Source organism: Vidua macroura, chromosome 5 (assembly GCF_024509145.1).
Source record: "Vidua macroura isolate BioBank_ID:100142 chromosome 5, ASM2450914v1, whole genome shotgun sequence".
Classification (NCBI taxonomy): domain Eukaryota; kingdom Metazoa; phylum Chordata; class Aves; order Passeriformes; family Viduidae; genus Vidua; species Vidua macroura.
Genome location: NC_071575.1, coordinates 28059611 through 28076878, shown reverse-complemented (window position 1 = coordinate 28076878; position 17268 = coordinate 28059611). Strand labels below are relative to the sequence as shown.

Genomic DNA, 17268 nt, shown 5'->3' with positions numbered 1-17268 from the left:
TCCCAATTTACAGCAGAGGTTTTGTTTATTAATCCCCAGGTACATGTCCTGACACTCTGTGCTTTTGAACTTCTTCCCATTCCTACTATACCAGCCCTCAAGGTCATCCAATATTTCCCATGTAATGTACCAGCCTTCCTTACTACAGATGCCATTCAAATTACTATGAGCAGCAAATTTCAAGGCAATTACTTGACACCAAGGGTGCGAGAGGCAAGTCCCAAACAGAGCCCTGGGTGAATGTCTCAAAGTGAACACCACTACTTCTGTTCTCTCTTCTTTTCTCTGCTGGTGATTTTTGTTTAGCTGGGTTTTTGCCCTCCAGGCAGATCATCACTTCAGTGCATTTTATCATCTGTTTATCTGTACTGTGGTGTGACACAGATCAGTGTGTGACATAGAGGAAAGATTCTGTAGTCCCAGAAGAGGAGTTAAGTGCTGGAGTAACAAGTATTTATGTTCTAGTAGTGTTGTGCTGGTGTCATTAGACATCAGTTCTCTCTGTGCCTACAAACACATTTGAAATCTGCTAGCACCTTGTGCAAGCACACACTGGTCTTCATGGGTATGTCTGTAAATGCTTTCTTGTGGGTGTCAAAACATTATAGGTAATGGCTTGCCAGATGAGCTTGGTGTTTCTTATTTATTTAAAAGCTTAGTTTGCACAGGGGCCATTTTGCTCTAATCTGCTCAGATATCTGTGTGGTATTTAACTTACTGCAGCCCAACATTCATATTAAAACATTAAGAGTATACTAAATAAATACAGAAAACTTACATTTATTAGAAACTAGCTATGTCTTGTTTACTATTTGGAAATTATCATTATATATGGGTTGGTTTCCAGTGCAGCTGCAGAGATTACCTTTTAACTCAAGGTTATTTGCGAGTGATTTGAAAGATGACTGATAAAGTTTCCAGGTGAAAAGAGATTCAGTTTTAACCATGTGTAGTGGAATGGATCACTCACAGCTTACAAAGCCATCTTTTGGGGTGCTCAAACAACACACATTTCAGTGGAGATGGAGCCAAGGTCACACAGCTGGGAACAGCCTCAGTCATCCCCATGGAACAAGCTGCTCCCTCTCAGAGAGCAGTGGCTCTGCAAAGGTCTCTGGAATCGTGGATACTGGGATCATCCAGCTGCACAGGAGCTCTCAATGCAATGCAGCTGCTAAATGTGTTATTTTTTATGGAATATGCAATGAGATCATGAGGTGGGGTTATCCCTGGGCTAAGCAAAACTATTTCTGGACATCCTAATCAGGTGTCAATGCTAAAGGAAGATGTGGAAATAATGGGAGAGGTTTGCAGAACAGCTACAAAAATGACTTGTGGTTTGAAAATCAAGAAAAAGACAGCATGCCACAAAAAGCCAATTGCTTGAAACTGTTTACCAGAAGGTTTATAATTGACTTGAACACAGAGTGGAAGTACCTATGCAATGGGAAGCCATCTGATAGGAGCATGCTCTTTGTATAGACAAAATAATAACCAGATCCAGCAGTTGGAACATGAAACTAACTGAAATGAGAAGCACCAGATTATTTTATCTGCCAAATTCTGTCAAGATGTGTAATATTATAAATAAAGATGCGCTGGGAGGAGATCAAACTTATTTTCTGCTTCAGTGCAGACACGTGGATCAGTATTACCCAAAGGTTACCCTCTTTCTTGTTTTGCACAAGTCATTAGCAACTGCTATACTGATTTCTTTTAACAGCAAATGGGCATAAAGTAACATCTACAAACTGAAGCAGTCAGTTAATAAAATACACAACTAGAGCCATCTAATCTAAAAGTCAGTAGCTATCAATGTTTTCAGACTGTGTCATGTGTTACAGTCATTCCTTTTACAGCCAATGAGTCTTTTAATTTAAACTTTTTTATTGCTGAATGGTGTTTGAATACAAAACTGTTGCTTCTGTCACACCATAAGTGCTGTCAACATATTACTGTGCTGTTCCTTAAAATGCATGGAGACAGAGTGCCTCTTAGTTTTGCCTTTTTCTCAAGTCCCATAATGGGAAAACTGCTTTGGAAGGTTTCTGCCATCTGACCTCATTGCAGCTGAGAGGAGACTGTGTTCAATTGGTGGCCATAGAATCAGAATGAAATCTAATCTTCCCTTCCATTTTCAACACCACTTGTCTTGGCTATGTTTATAGCGTTTGCTCTGTTTTTATTTCTAGATAAATAGCTCTTTTGCATGGGGTTTGTCCCTTATTGCCCATAATTCTTTGAACAGGAAATCTCAACAGAGCACTGAGAAGAGCGCTATAATAATCTAATAAGACCAGATGTGGTTTGCCTGGACCTCTGGTTCTTTATTATATTTACCAAACAGTCCTCTTGCTAGCCCATGTGGCAGTGCCTCATAAGGACTTGCTTTACTTTGCTTGATCTAATTTCTCAAGCAAATTGCTGAAACAAGTCATTTACGAAATGCAGGCCATTATTTGGTTTTTAGCTCATCCAGAATCCAGGACATGTAAACTATGATTTAGAGTCTGTTTTACACTGCTATTCTGCATGTTTTGTAACAAGCTAAAAATTATTAATAATTCATCTCTTCTGTTTATTCCAAATGTATCTGTATCAACAGCAATCACAGATCCCTTATGGCTTCCACAGCTCTTTTCCATAATTTTTGGTATTTATTGTACAATTTATACTTGGATTCCTTATCTTGAACTACAGTGTTTGCCTGACCACAGTAGGATTTTTTTTCAGTCCCTCATCATCTACAGAGCCAGATGGATACTGTAAATTATGTTTAGCTTTTTTTAATCTCACTTTGCATTATGGTACTGTTGCACAGCCTCCTTTACCCAGAATTACACTAATGTTACATTCCTGTATCGTCAGTATCATTTTACCCTGCAAGGTGGGAGAGTTTCCCTTTTTGATAGTTTCTTCATTTGGAATTGTGCTCTTAAATTTCACTGTGATTAGTTCATTTTATTCATTTTACTTGAGACTGTTTAATTCTATTACAGAAGTGGGTCACACTCAAATTATACATGACTCCAAGCACATACTCTTGCAGGTTCTTGTGTTTTCTCTTCATGCAAATTACCAAAAATCTGTGCACAAGTAAAAGCTCCAGCCAGTAATTTTGTAATTTTATAATAATTTCTGGAACCTTAGGAGCATCTGTAACACTACTTCCAAATGTCAGAGTCCTGTGGCAAATGTGATGCTTTCATGCTCATAAAGTACCTAGTCTAACAGGAATCCAGTTAAACATCTGCCTGAGGAAATTCACGTGGGATATTTTATACGTTGTGTTTTGACCAAAGCAAATTTATTTGCATCAAAACTATGCTTTTGCATTTTCAAGTCTAGAGGTGGCCACCTCATCAGTTCCCAGGAAGATCACATTTTCTGGCTTTGAGCAGTTCTTTTGAATGTATTCAAATCCTTGACTTGTTTGTGTTTATTATCATGGCAAACCTGCCAATTCTTTTGGTTGGTGTTTTCACTCCCTCAACATCTAATTTAGCCAATATTGTCAAGGTCAAATGTCAGTTTTAGTTCCAGCTCCAAAGAGCTGAGATGCTATGAACTGGCACACTGGTAACTCTACCAAGGCAAATTCCATTGTCTCAGGAATCCCTTCTTTCAGTTCTCCATCAAGTTGTTTGTGAATATTTCCTGTATCATGATCAGTGAACAAGCTGATCCATCTAACCCCAGGTTTTTCTACCTGCTCTCCAGCACATTCATCCACAGGATTTTCTTGTTTCAGCATCTCAGATTCTGCTAGGTTTGCAGTCATGCAAACCCAACCTCACCACATCTTCTGTTACTGTACTTGTTTTATAAAGTCATCTTTTAAAGACAATCTTTGATAGCCCGATGTTTTCCCAGGTCAGCTGATTTCAGTCAGCTGTTTTGAAATATTGTATGGCTTGCTTTATTTCTAATTTGAGGGCAGGGCTGACTTCTTACCGAAATACTTCAAAGCCCTTTTCCTCCTCATCAGTGCCTGCTGTGGGGAAAGTGGGGTGGCTGCCTCCTGGTGGCATGATCCAGTGTTTTGGCAGTAATTTCATCCTCCCCGTCCCTAACTTGTGCACCTCCCTGCTGAACTGCTGTCTGTTGTCCCAGTGGGAACTACAAAATGGCACTTCCAATATCTGGTACTCGCTTCAGCACACAATTATCCCTGGCCAAAGCTACATCACTTGCCTTTGTAAGTGTATTAAAAGACTGACAAAGGGTGATGTTTTATCACCCTTAACGAGCTCTGTCCGTCAGCTGCACATCCATGTATTTTCCTTTTGTAAGTCTGTAATTTGTACTGAGAACACACTTCAGTGAAATAGTTAGGGGTTTTACTGCATGCCTAACAAGGCAGCCCTTCAGGGAGAGACTTCTGCGTTGTCTTATTTTGTTCCAAATTTACTGCAAATGAATGTAATAAATCATCTCTGCACTTGTTTACTTTTACCTGTTCTCTTATCAGGTGTCTACCAGTTTTATCTTGTGACATGCACTTTAGGGTGGCTTTATTGTTTTTTCCCCATTTGCTACCAATTTCCTTAGAGAAGCATGTAATTTTACTAGCCTTGCAAATATTCATTATTCTTTACAAAGTCAAGTGAGTTTCTTGCTGTAACCTTGCTTTGAGACAATTAGAAATTTTACCATTAATAATTCAGTCTCTAATTAGTCTACTTGGAAATTATTCCAGCTGTTAAATGCCCTCATATGTGATTTGGCTTCACAATGCAGATCTGTAATAAAATGATCTGGAGTCTCATACAGCAGCTCATTTCTTGTTTTTGCCTAGTGATATTTTTGCCTGAGGTACTGGGCTTGGAGCTTCACTTGGGAGTCTGAAACTTCCTTTTCTAGTGGCACTGAAAGGCCTGGAAGTCATGCTGTACACATGTAGTAGTAGTATGGAGTTCTTCTGGCCTGAGTTTTTGTTCTAGCATTTGCTTTCAAAAAAATCAGGAATTTCTTTCATCCTCTCCTCCCTTGCCATCAGTGATGATCTGCCAGTCTGAGGGTTTCAAATGCCATTTGCCAGTTCCACTTTTGCCACTGATTTGGGTTTCTTCTGACACCCTCTAAGAGTACTGCAGGGACATTACTCTCTGCAGCCCATTCATACTCAGAGGACCTAGGTCAGGGTTAGAAAAGCTTCAAATCCTTCCCACTGCAGAGGTGATCACCTGTTCATTCCGGTGCTGGCTGCTGCAGTAAAGATAAGCAGGCAGGAAAGATGTGTGAGAGGGAATAAAAAATTATGTTATACAGATGTGTTGGCATAAAGTAATGTTTTATTTTAGATATGAAGAGAGAATGTTTTTTAAAGAAATAAAGAAAAACCCACTTATGTATGTTATGAGTGTGTTCTTTTTTTTAATTTTAAACTAGGAAGAAATAGCTTTCAATAAGTAATTTACAGCCTTCTCAGAAATACTTGCAAAATATTCCTTTCCTCAGTCCAGGGGTAAAGAAACAAAATGCTTTATTATCCTCACAGACAGAGGATGGACCAACCATTTAGACTGGGTCACCTTCTTTTGCCCCAGCTGTGCCACGCTTCTTGCACCTCTCAAAGGTGCCAGCAGGGATGAGGACACACCCAAGGCTCTGTGCCAGTGCCATCAGCTGTCACAGCACGACTCGCTGTGCCCAGGAACTGATGGCCAGGCAGGGATGCCAATCCCATCAGAAAGTGGGGCTTCAAAACAGGGCTTGGGAGCCCGTGCGGCGCCGCTGTCAATGTAGCTGTGCTGCACACGTCCGTATCCGCTTTAACACCCACCTCCACAGAGAGCCTTGTCTTCCAAACCCCCGAGCCTCTGTGCTGTGCTTCCTCCGCCTGTGCTGTGCATATGTTAGGAGATGACAGTGGAGGCATCTGTGTGTTTGCAACCATGGATTGTTACCAGCTGTTGAGTCATTTGAGCTTCAAATTTAACTCACTGTACTTTGAAAATAGCACGTAACGGTAGAAAATAAGAGCATTTATTCTACGCAACTGTGGTCCTGCTGTCTCAAAAGAATCGTTCCACTGCTGAATAATTTAACAAAAATGGAGCAATTTAATGTAGCAGGTGTAAGGCAAAACTCTGTGACTGACATCTCCTAGGCAGTTATGAAGTACCTTCATAGTAGCTGCCAAGAAGAAGCAAAGAGAAAGATAAACAAAGGGACAAAGTAAGAGCCATTCTTTGGAATTCATTGGGAAATATGATATGTCCCACAGGGCACCTAGGACTTCTATTTTTCATTAATAATCAAGGTCTCTACCCATTCTTCAGAATGTTTACTTGTGGTGACAAGATCAATCACAACACTGAATATGGAAGGTACTTCCTGTGATCATGTATATTTTTTTCATTTATACAACATTATTCTTTGAAAGTTCAGTTTCTTGTGCTTCTTCCAAAAAAAGGAATGGTTTTAGAAAGTTTACATCAATTATTTTTTTTCTATGTAAAGGCAAGTATAAATGCACATGTGTGTGCACAAGTGTATGCAGACAGATCTTAAACAGCAGCATGTGATCTTTAGAAAAACCAAGATCTGCAGTAAGTTACTGGAATGTGAACTCTGAAGCTTGGGATAAATGCAGTTTTCACAAAGGCATAATACCTTTGGCCACTTTGAAGAGTATTTATAATTCAAAACAAGTTGGAAGACTGGAAAAAACTGAGATACCAATCATGTTTTATTCCTGTGGGAGGTACTAAATTAATGATGACTGCAGAGGAGCTTAAAAATTTGGCAAAACTCCCTATACACCACTGTGAGAACTTATTTATGTGGATTGACCTCCAGATGGAGACACAGGCTGGTTTGTATCAAGAGGTGCCATAAATGGGTTATGAAAGTCTTTGAGACCAGCCTCAGCACAACAAAATTATTCCCCCCTCTGCCATGCATCCCTCACCACACACATGAGCACTCTGGCTCCTACCTGTGCTTTTGGTTAAATTTTGCATTATGCGCTAAAGTGATTTAAGGCTTTGAGTTGGAACAAGCTTGAGTTAATGTACAGCATTAATAGGCTTGAAATGTTTAAACCTCTCAAAGGCTTTTGATTGTTTAAAACCCTCAAACACATGACAAGGGTGTTGTGGAAAGCAAAAAAGTAGCTGATGAGGGTCTCTTTGGACCTGTGAGGAGAAGCAGAGCTCAGAGCAGTCGCACAGGCTTTATGCCCATCAGGAAGTAATGTAACAAGGCCAAGAGCATTCATATTCAGGAAATAAGAGTCAACCTGTTTCTAAAAATGTCTTTTTTTGCTTTTAAGGATTTGTCCCTCTTTATGGGGAGCAGCCAAGGAAATTTGGGTTCTTAACTGCAGAGAAGACAGGCTCAGGGGAGACTTTATTCTTCTTTACAACTACCTGACAGGAAATTGTAGCTATGAAGGGATTGATCTCTTCTCCAAGTAACAAGTCATAGAACAAGAGGAAATGGCCCCATATTGTACCAGGGAAGCTTGAGATTGGATAATAGGAAAAACCTCTGCACCAAAAGGGTGTTCAAACATTGGAACAGGCTGCCCAGAGAAGGGGTCACCATCCCTGGAAGCATTCAAGAGTTGTGTAGGTGTGGCACTTTTGAACATGGTTTAGTGGTGGACTTGGCAGTGCTGAATTCCAATGGGTTAATGGTTGGACTTGATGATCTTAGAGATTTTTCCAACCTAGGCAATCCTATGATTCCTTTAAAACATCTCCCTGCACAGTTTGTGGTGTGTCTCACAGACCTGCTTCAAGGTCATGTTCCTTGGTCCTATTTTAGGCCAGGTTTCACTAGATGTTTTTTTTTTTTCCCAGTACCTCAGGAATATATCTGATTCTCTAGGTGAATACTGGCACACCTGGCATTAAAATGTTGAGACCTGAGGTAACATCTCCATAAGAAAACAAGGGTGGGATATAGATGTGTTTTTTGCAAGTCAGTAACACAACTGTACTGCAGAGTGTAGTCGTTTAGAAGTATTGTTCTGTGGGGCTTTTTTTCCCCTGGAAGGAAAGGCTCAACAAGAGAATTCATTGTCAACTCCATAGCATTTGATCTCCATGGAAACATTATCAGCTGACTTCAAAGTCAACCTTCAAATGTGTTGTGGGTTGTTTTGTTTTTTTTTTTTTTGGGTTGTTTTGGTTTTTTTTGGTTTTTTTTTTTTTTTTGGTGGTTTGTGGTTTTTTTTTTTGTTTTTTTTTTTTTTTTTTTTTTTTTTTTTTTTTTTTTGTTGTTGTTGTTTTTGTTTTTTTTTTCCCCTGTGTCTCATTTCTGATGCTCCTAGATGTGCACTTGCAGGCTGTGGGGGACGAAATACCAACACAATTTCATCAGCTTTGTACATGATCACAGGAGAGCACTGGCACTTAGGAGGAGAGAAAAAGCTTCTTTAATGAGGTACAGAGATCTTATAGTCTGGAGCAAAAGACAGGGCAAGTAGTGTATACACACCTCTAAACCCATTTGTTTTCCTGTCCTAACTCAAATCTGTCTCCCTGAACTTGGTGTGCAGTAAATTAAGGAGTCAGCTCTGTCTGGCTTTTCAGCGGGAAGAACTGTTCATATTCCTCTGTGTGTTCATTTTAAGTCAGCTATACTGACTTGTAATTTCTCCCTCACCAGGATGGGAGGTACTGGCAGAAGCATCAGTACCTTCTAAAGTTACGAGAACAGACAACTTAGTGTAGTGCGTGAAGGGCATGCAGTCAAGTTCCTTCTCAGGGATGTCAGTAGGTCTTTGAGGGGCTGACAGAAAGTAAAATAAAGTAGAAATAAAGCAGAGGAGACAGATTTTGTAGAAATAAAAAAGACTTTCCCACCTTCAGCCCTGGAAAACAAGTTCTGTGTGTTTTAAAATTCAGTGGTTGTCCTATATCCTTTAATGATGTCACTAGGTCTTTGATCTGTTGCTGGCTTCTAAATTCCAATGGCAAGATGCACCAAAGCCAAAAGAAGACAAGGAAAACAAAACTGGCATTTATTATTTGGTTGGTCTTTTTAAAAGGAAATTTTGCTGAGTTGTTTGCATGCCTGACATAAAAGAGGAAAGACTGCACATGCAACAGAAAGAAGATTAATACTGGCATAATTTGCTAGACAGAAATAAAAACCTTACAGAGGGAATGGGGAGGAAATTTCTGTGTGTGGCAGATCTTTTTGTTAAAAGCAGAGGCTGAAGCAAGATTTAAATCACTTTCTTGTCTCCTCAGGTTGTCAGCTCAGAAACAACATTCCCCTTGGACAAAACACTGCCACACTCACTTGGTCTAATCTGCTTGAACAGAGTCCAACTGGACACTAGAAACTGCATTTTAAAAGCAACTGGAAAAAACTATAAATGAGTAGGGCCTTCCTCATTTCTGCCCAACCTGTCTCTTCCAGGGCATACAGAGATCAGTCATACCAATGCAGTTGTGTGGGCTACAGCAGATGAGCAGGTATTTCCTCTGCAACAGGAAAGGAGATTTCAGCATGATCCTTTAGGACTGTACAGTGTCAGTCTAGTTTGTTGCTTGCAAGCATTTATGTGGATGATGTAAACTTCATAGGGGTGCCTTGCACTAAGTGGTTTTTGTTGACCAGACAAAACTGCATCTTATTTTGATTTCTGACTATTCTCTCTCAGTAACTGTGTCAGCATATATGGAAAGGATTTTCTGTTCCTAACAAGTCAACTCAGGGAAACAGCAATAATGCCCAGAGACTTTTGCAGTAAAGATCCTGAAAGTTGTACAAGCAGAGTCCTTTGGTCTTACATACTTAGAGGTATAATGAGCTCATTACTAAAAGACCAGATGCAATGTGATGCACAGATTCCTCATGCTACAGAACATATCCTGTGACAAAGCAAACCCAACCTGACTCCGCAAGTTTCCCTTTAGCTCTGACAAATGCCTAGGGTGGGAAGCACCTGCCTAAGGTACAGCTTGATACTAAACTTATCTGTCATCATCTGAGGCAAACCTGAGGTGTGATGGAGTCACTTGAGTTTGTTCAGACCTCCAGTGCCTCTTTCTATTTAATCTTTTGGCCTCTGCCTGGATCATGCTGTGAGCTCCACACTGCAGAGGATGAAAGAACCTGCCAGAAGTCTCTGTATGTTGCCAAGCATGGTGCTTGCTAGCACACGGATGGGATAATTTTTCTTACTTTGGATTAGAATTTTTCTTCATTTTGACACTGAGGTCCTTTTCTTACTTTCTGCTCCAGTAAAATTGGAATAATATCACAGTGCTACAACTGGCACAATTTTTGCTGTCTCCTGTGTTGTGGCTGCAAGTTCATGACCTGTTACATTTGCTTAATGGCTGTAGTCAACCCACTATTATTGCTAGGTTATTTTGGTTGGATCATAGGAATCACCATTGCTAAAGTACTCAGAAGTTTATTCACTCAGGCTTTGATCTGAAAGTTTTCTTCTCTGCCTAGTCCATCAAACCTTTGTGCCTTTAGCTAAGTAGTGTTGCTTTTGCCTTATGTGCCAACTCACAGTTTCAGAGAGTGCTTGCTCATCGCTGTAGCTCACTGGCTGTGGCTGCGCACAGCATGGGTGTCCACTCCCTGTGCAGTCCCATGCCCCAAGGGATATGGTCATGGAAATGTCACCATGTGCAAATCTGCAGTGTGAAATATGGACTGACACTTGGATCAGCAGGGCAAACTGGAGTTCAGCCCTCAGCTGCTGTAGCATTGCTCCTATATACAAGATACTGATTTACACAAGCCTAAGCATGGTCCCCATTAAGCATTTGAGGTTGTGGCTGAGGACACATAATCCTCTGGTGCCATAAGACATTGCAGCTTGTGCAGCAGCAGTCCCTAGACAGGCACACAGGGGAGGTGACACGCAGCAGGAGCAAAGCTCTGGCGTTCGCTGGGCACCTCTGGCACCTTGTGAGGCAGGAGGCCAAAGGCCAAATGCAAACCACATTCTGAGAGTGACTAAATGCAATATCATGGCAGACCCTGCAGTTTATCTGGTCTATGGTATAAGATAAAAATGCATTAAGTCCCAACCCAGGTGGGGATGTAATCTCACAAGGACACCGCACTAAATCTCCATCACCCAGTCAGATTTATCCTTCCATCTCTGCTTTTTTCATAAGGGCAATTTTCCAGTAAACCCCTTGCTATTCTGCAGCCTATTGGTGATGCTGCAAGCTGCTTCTGCTGGAACAGTACATAATTAAGCAATAATTTATATTCTATGCGTGTATGCACAGAGCAATAAAGTGTTCTCAAGAGCTGCGTGCTGCTGAGGGGTTTAATCCGTGCACAGAAGGAGTGTACTGCAAAGCTGCTCCCTCCCTCCAAAAAGCTTTTGTCATCACTGTATTGGGAGGGAATACAGTGTATTCTTTAATAATTTCATTTGATTGGGATATAATTTAAATAGTTAATGCTACACACTTCACTTTAGGATCAGGCCTAATTTTATTTGTTTGTTTGATGTACCTTGAAAATAATAAAAGCTAGTAGGGCAGAGAGAAAGTAAAGATAATGTTTCACTTGTGAGATTTTTTTCTCCCATAGCCCTATAATAAAATAAAGTGATGATAATTAAGTAAACAACATTCCTTCCAAAGACATTAGTGGCCACAAGAAGCTACTAGAAATACTTTAAAAGGCAGATTTACATTTATTTGAAAACTGCATGGTTTCAAAGGACATCTTAAAATCCATACCTTTGCAGTTCTCTTTTTATCTACCAATTTTTAAGTAATACTTGACATTTCTATATGCTTTCAAAAATAACAGAAGGTGAGAAGAATCAGTTTTTGGGGTTGTTTATTTTGTACATCTGACAACACAGTCTGTGAGTCATTTCTATCTGTTGTGAGGGGAAGGGAGAGAACGAACATCATTCTGTCAGATGTGAAGCAAACGATTTTCAAATCATGAGACAAATGATCTGTAGGAGGAGGGTCTCAGAGATGGGCTTGGTGCCCAGATCATTTTAATTACGGCTTTTTGGATTTCCCATGCTTTCAAATTGGTGATGTCTCCTTCAGGTTCTAGTCAGATACCACCTCTCTAATAATAAGGATGAGAATGTTTAGATGAAGCTCCTGACAACAGGGTCTGTTTATGCCCTAGCACCACAAAGGTTCCCCTTCATTTGCAGTGCATTTAAGAAAGGTACCAGTTCTTGTTTTAGAACACCATGGACCTTGGAAAATCCCTCAAGGTCTATCACCCTAGAAGTCGAGCCAAATCTATGGGTGAAGGATGTGGCTTCTGACATGGTTCATGGGGATACTAGCATCAGGGAAAATTCAAACAGATTTGTTATGGATGATTTGAGCCTGTTTGTGTTTAAATCACAAGCAGTTTTGGTCTCCCCTGGAGGTGACGTTTAAAAACTGTGGAGGCATTGCAGACCCTCACACAGCTGGGCTGATTGGAAAGAAAGGGACATTTACAAAAAAGAAAAAATTAATTCCTTGCAGCAGAGGCCCATAGCACTGCTTGATATAATCATGCTTGAAAACAGCTACAGCAAAGGGATCTGACTCATAATCCACATGGAATTAGGCTTTGACCAATACTGACATTACCTTTCCCTGCCATCCCTCTTAAGACCACATCTGCCCCTGCAGCAAGCATGGCAGGACATCAATCTTATAGCAAATAAATTCATCTCTGTCCTAAAAGACCTTCAAATCTAAATGAAAGTTATGTTCAGTGTAGTTTTTAATATTGTTCTGTAATATATAAGAAAAACAGGCACAAGATAACCAAGAGTTATTTAATAGCTCAGGTTCTCAAAACACTGATGATCATCAGCCCATTATTAGGACAGGCACTGTCAGAACCAGGCCAAGATGAAAGGAGGCTACCTGACAAGGAGTCAGGATGGAGCTTTGACTACATGTCAAACAGCAGTTTCTGTGGCACAGACACAGCTTTACGTGAAATTTCGTCTCTCACTTGATTGAAACATTTTGCAGTGAAACATGAATTACCTGTCAAAAATCCCACTGTTGCCGTGTCTCATTCATTAGGTTTCACTTAGGAGGATAATGTGTAAATCCCAGCACAAAGAACTTTGAGAGTTCTGCTCCCCCAGCTGCTGAAGGATGTGGCCTTTATCTCCCTGTGCAGCTCATGTACCAGCGAGCTCTTATTGACACCTGTCATTCACATTTTGTGCCAGGGCCATGGCTGAACTACCAGCCTTCTGGTCTGATCATCTGCTTGCGGTGAGTGTTTTTCACAAAATAAAATTAAAGTTTGTATCAGTGCAGTTTCCAGGGGATATGGGGCAAGAGTGCACATGTAGAAGGATACCTCACTGACAGCAAAAACTTGGGAGGAAACTGCAGAAGTCAAACTCCTCAGTTTGCAGCAAGAAGTCAAACTCCTCAGTTTGACGTCTGGGGAGAAAAAGGAGCATAGGGTTGGGAACAGTCGTGACTTCCTGCAGTCCTGCTGCCTCTGAAGCACTGTGTCTGTAGTGCACAGTGTCATGGGCACGAGCAACAGCCCCCCTCCTCCAGCCACCTCAGCTCCATGTCTTACCTGGACTAGCAGAGGCTTAATTTCCACAGATAAGCTCAGGTTCTGCATCTCTTTTTCTCATTACTCTTTCACTACAATGGCCAACAACTGTGCCATTTGCAAGGATGATCTTTTGTGTTGTGATTGCCAGTTCATGAGGAAAAGCTACTAAACAGTCATGAGGTAGGAATCTTACTTGGTTTTCATCAGTAGCCTTCCTGGTGAGAGGCCAGATTAACTATAAGCAGGAACTTCCTTGCTTGGCTGAACGCAAGCAACACATAGGACTCATAAAATGGCCATAAAGATTTTTCTAGATGGCATAAAATGGTATTTTTGTGTCTGCAATGAACAGCACTAGAGAGACAGATAAGTCTGTGTTGTACAAGACATCCTGCAGAAGCACTGGGGGGTGACAGGCTGAGGACTGTGCTCTGCACTCTGTGACATTGTGGATGGCAGTCTTTATTTGTCATCATGGGTTAGCACATTCTCCAGAAAGGGGCCAGGCTTTTTTAAGAGAAGTCTCATGCTTGTGATTTGCTTAGTTCTCTAGTGTTGTTACTTGCTTCTCTTTGTTCCTTTGTTAACGGTCAGAATACCCTCAGCAAGGTGGAGAGCAAATATATTGGGCCCTGCTCAAATACAAAGAGGAAGCAACACTCATTGCACTGAAGAGCTTGTGAACAAAACAGCCAAGACAAAGCGTGAAAGCACGGGGAGCATTTGAAATCCAAAGTTATTTCCTTCCCTTTCATACTTAGCAAATGCAGCTTTAGTCTGGCCACACAGATTTTCCCACCCACCTCTCTTAACAATCTTATATTTTGAAAGAACAGAAATTACCATGTTCCTACTAGCAAAGAAAGGCCTTCCCTGTCATTTTTCTAACCACAACCATTTGAAATGAGCCACAGAGCTCAGTTCAGAGTAAAGTGCCTCTGAGGATCCTTGTGTGATCCCACAATGTTCTAGTCATTCTGACATGGAACACAGGGAACAACCACATTCTTGTCAAACATCTTCATATTACTGAATAACCTAAGTAACACAGTAAAACATGGAAATGACATGTGGTTTCTAATTAAACAACCTGATTTTTGACTAATGAATTTTGGGATGGAGATCTTCCCATTTATCCTACTCTGTGCATTGAAGTAGTATAGGACAATTCCAGAGCCTGGGATCTCACGAGGCTCTTGCAAGAATCCAGATCACTGATTGCAGACTGCTGGGGTGCTGGTAGGAGGCAAGAAGGCTATTTTGAATGAAATAGGCATAGTACCTACTTCAGTAGCTCACTGGTCCTCACTGGTAGCCATAATATGAGAATTTATGAATATCCTGGGCAGCTGTACATGGCATTAGGGGAAGCACCTGACAGCAAAGTCTATCTACAAGTGACATTCCAAAATACAGAGGAGAAAAGGCCATACAAAGGCACAGCAGTGATCAGAAGAGGGAACAGAGACCGAACAATAACAGTGACCTCACTGCAGGTCCATGATAGAGATTTGCCTGTAGATTTAATGCCTATGTGATGTTCCTGTTAAATAAAGAAGGTGGGTATAGCGCACAGTCCACACATTTTGGTGATGTGTGTATGTTTCTGCAAATGCTCCCAGTTTCTCAACCAAATTCCATGGCACTTTACCAAATAATCTTATATCTGTGTTCCCAGTGGGAGTGTCAAATTCATTTATTCAATGCAACTGCAACTAAAAAGAGCAAAGCAGCAGAGAAACAACAGCAAAAGTGTTGCAGAAGAGAAGCAGAGCCGGGACAGGAAGGAGTAGAAGGAAGCAAGGGTGCCTATTAAGCAGAAGACAGGAGCTTGTCCCTGAAACTAGGCAGATTGTGACTAGATTTGGAAGATTATGCTGGTTTAGGAATGGGACCAGGAAAAAGAGGACATTCCTCACCAGCAGCTGTAAGTGAATAGATGCAGGACATGCTGTGCAGGTAGCACATGTCACATGTTACTGATCCATGCAGGAACAGAGGAAGACACACAGGACTGTCCGTGTGTGTCCTATAGCACGAGTCCTGTAGGCTGCCTTGTGTGCCCAGGGCTCTCCAAGCAATTTAGAGAGTCCCACAAAAGGAGGAATTAGAGAAGAAAAATAAAGTACCAACTTCATGCTGACGTGAGTTGTTATCTCTTGTGGCAGGTGTGTAGCATCTGTATCTATCAATTATTTGGCGTGTGGGTGGCAATTGTGACATTTCAGGAGCTCAGAGTTTAGCTTTGATGAAGCTGGAGGCCAAAGATCAAAATTAGACTCATCTGGGTGGGATAAAGTTCAGCTTCATCTGATATGAGTATTTTCCGTAACACCACCTGACAGAGTTAGGAAGTTTGTCCTCGCTGTGTTCTCAGGAAGAAATAAGAAATGAAATATTGCTGCAGAGATGGAAAACAAGAAGAGGATATTTTGAAGATTTCAGCAACGTGGCAGAGGGCATCTAGATTGAAACTGGAGTCATGCAGAGGGCAGAATCTGAGTTTTGTGAAGGATTTTAATATTTTTTTTAGTGATTTTAAAAGGAAACTGTATAATGAAAAATTCTGTATTTTGATATAAGAAAAGCATGAAGAAAATCTCCCACGTAAGTTCAAATGTACATTTCAACAGAGCCAGAATATGACAAGTATATTGTAATATTCTATAAAGTCTATCACTGAAAAACTGGAATGAAACAAAAAATTCAAGGTTATTTTCCCTTCCAAAAATGTCAAAACAAGATTATTCACTCTGTATTTACTCTGTAAAGCAAAGTTTCAGAAAAATCAATGGTTCCATGGAGCATTCTGGTTCCCAAGGGAGTGCTCATAATGAAAAAGTGTTCCTGTTGAAGTTTCTCCATACAGCTCTGTCAGCAGCAGATCAATATTCAAGGCTCTGGTGGCACTCAGTGCTTTCTCCCTGAAGCCTCCAGACTAAGCCGCTCTCTATACAAACATCTTACCTTAGGCACTTCCTTACTGCTTGAACCAACACTTCTCAGGCAGCTTGGAAAAGGGTTTGTCTATCACTCTTCTAACTTCTCTTTCTTTTTTTCCTCCCTTCTTCTCCCCTTCCCGCTCTCCTCCAGGAACCTTCTGCATCATTTCACTGTGCACGTGTGTGGCTGGAATCAACTTTGAGCTCTCCCGCTACCCCCGCTACCTGTACGGACTTCCCGACGACATCAGCCATGGCTATGGCTGGTCCATGTTCTGTGCGTGGGGGGGCCTGGGCCTCACTCTGATCTCTGGCTTCTTCTGCACTCTGGCCCCTTCTGTCCAACCTGTCCCCAGGACCAACTGCCCCAAATCTAGACCTGAGAATGGGACAGTGTGCTAAAACAAATAGCAAACAAACACACACACACACACACAAAGACATATATATATAGATATATATGCCTAGGTATGCCTATACATGCATATATATGTATATATAATTATATATATAAAAAATCTCAAATTAATGCCAGTGCCAAGGTAGAGCTGAGTCCAACATGGCACTCACATCTCCACTGGACTCTGTGTTGTTTCATTCTTTCTCACAGTGATGGGAAAGCTTTTCTCTCACGTGGCTCTTCCATCCAACTCTTAACTTCAGCATCATAACTTAGAGGTCAAATGAACCTACAGTTGCACCTACCCACTGCCATTTGGGAGGGGGAACAGGGGATCCATGTGGGGAATCTGGAACCGGAATCTGTACAGGACATGGTCGGGGCAGAGGTGTGGGGGGGATGACAAAAAAAGTGTGTTCACTG

The 17268-nt window shown here is 41.2% G+C and overlaps 1 protein-coding gene across 1 annotated transcript in view; it reads left to right on the top strand.

Annotated features, from left to right (window-relative positions):
- TMEM178B (transmembrane protein 178B) overlaps positions 1-16847 on the top strand; it is a 206150-nt gene extending 189303 nt beyond the window's left edge. The window contains exon 4 of the mRNA XM_053977885.1: positions 16597-16847. Within this exon, the coding sequence (XP_053833860.1) occupies positions 16597-16847 (251 nt within the window). The remainder of the gene's footprint in view (positions 1-16596) is intronic.
- The last annotated feature ends 421 nt before the right edge of the window (positions 16848-17268 follow it).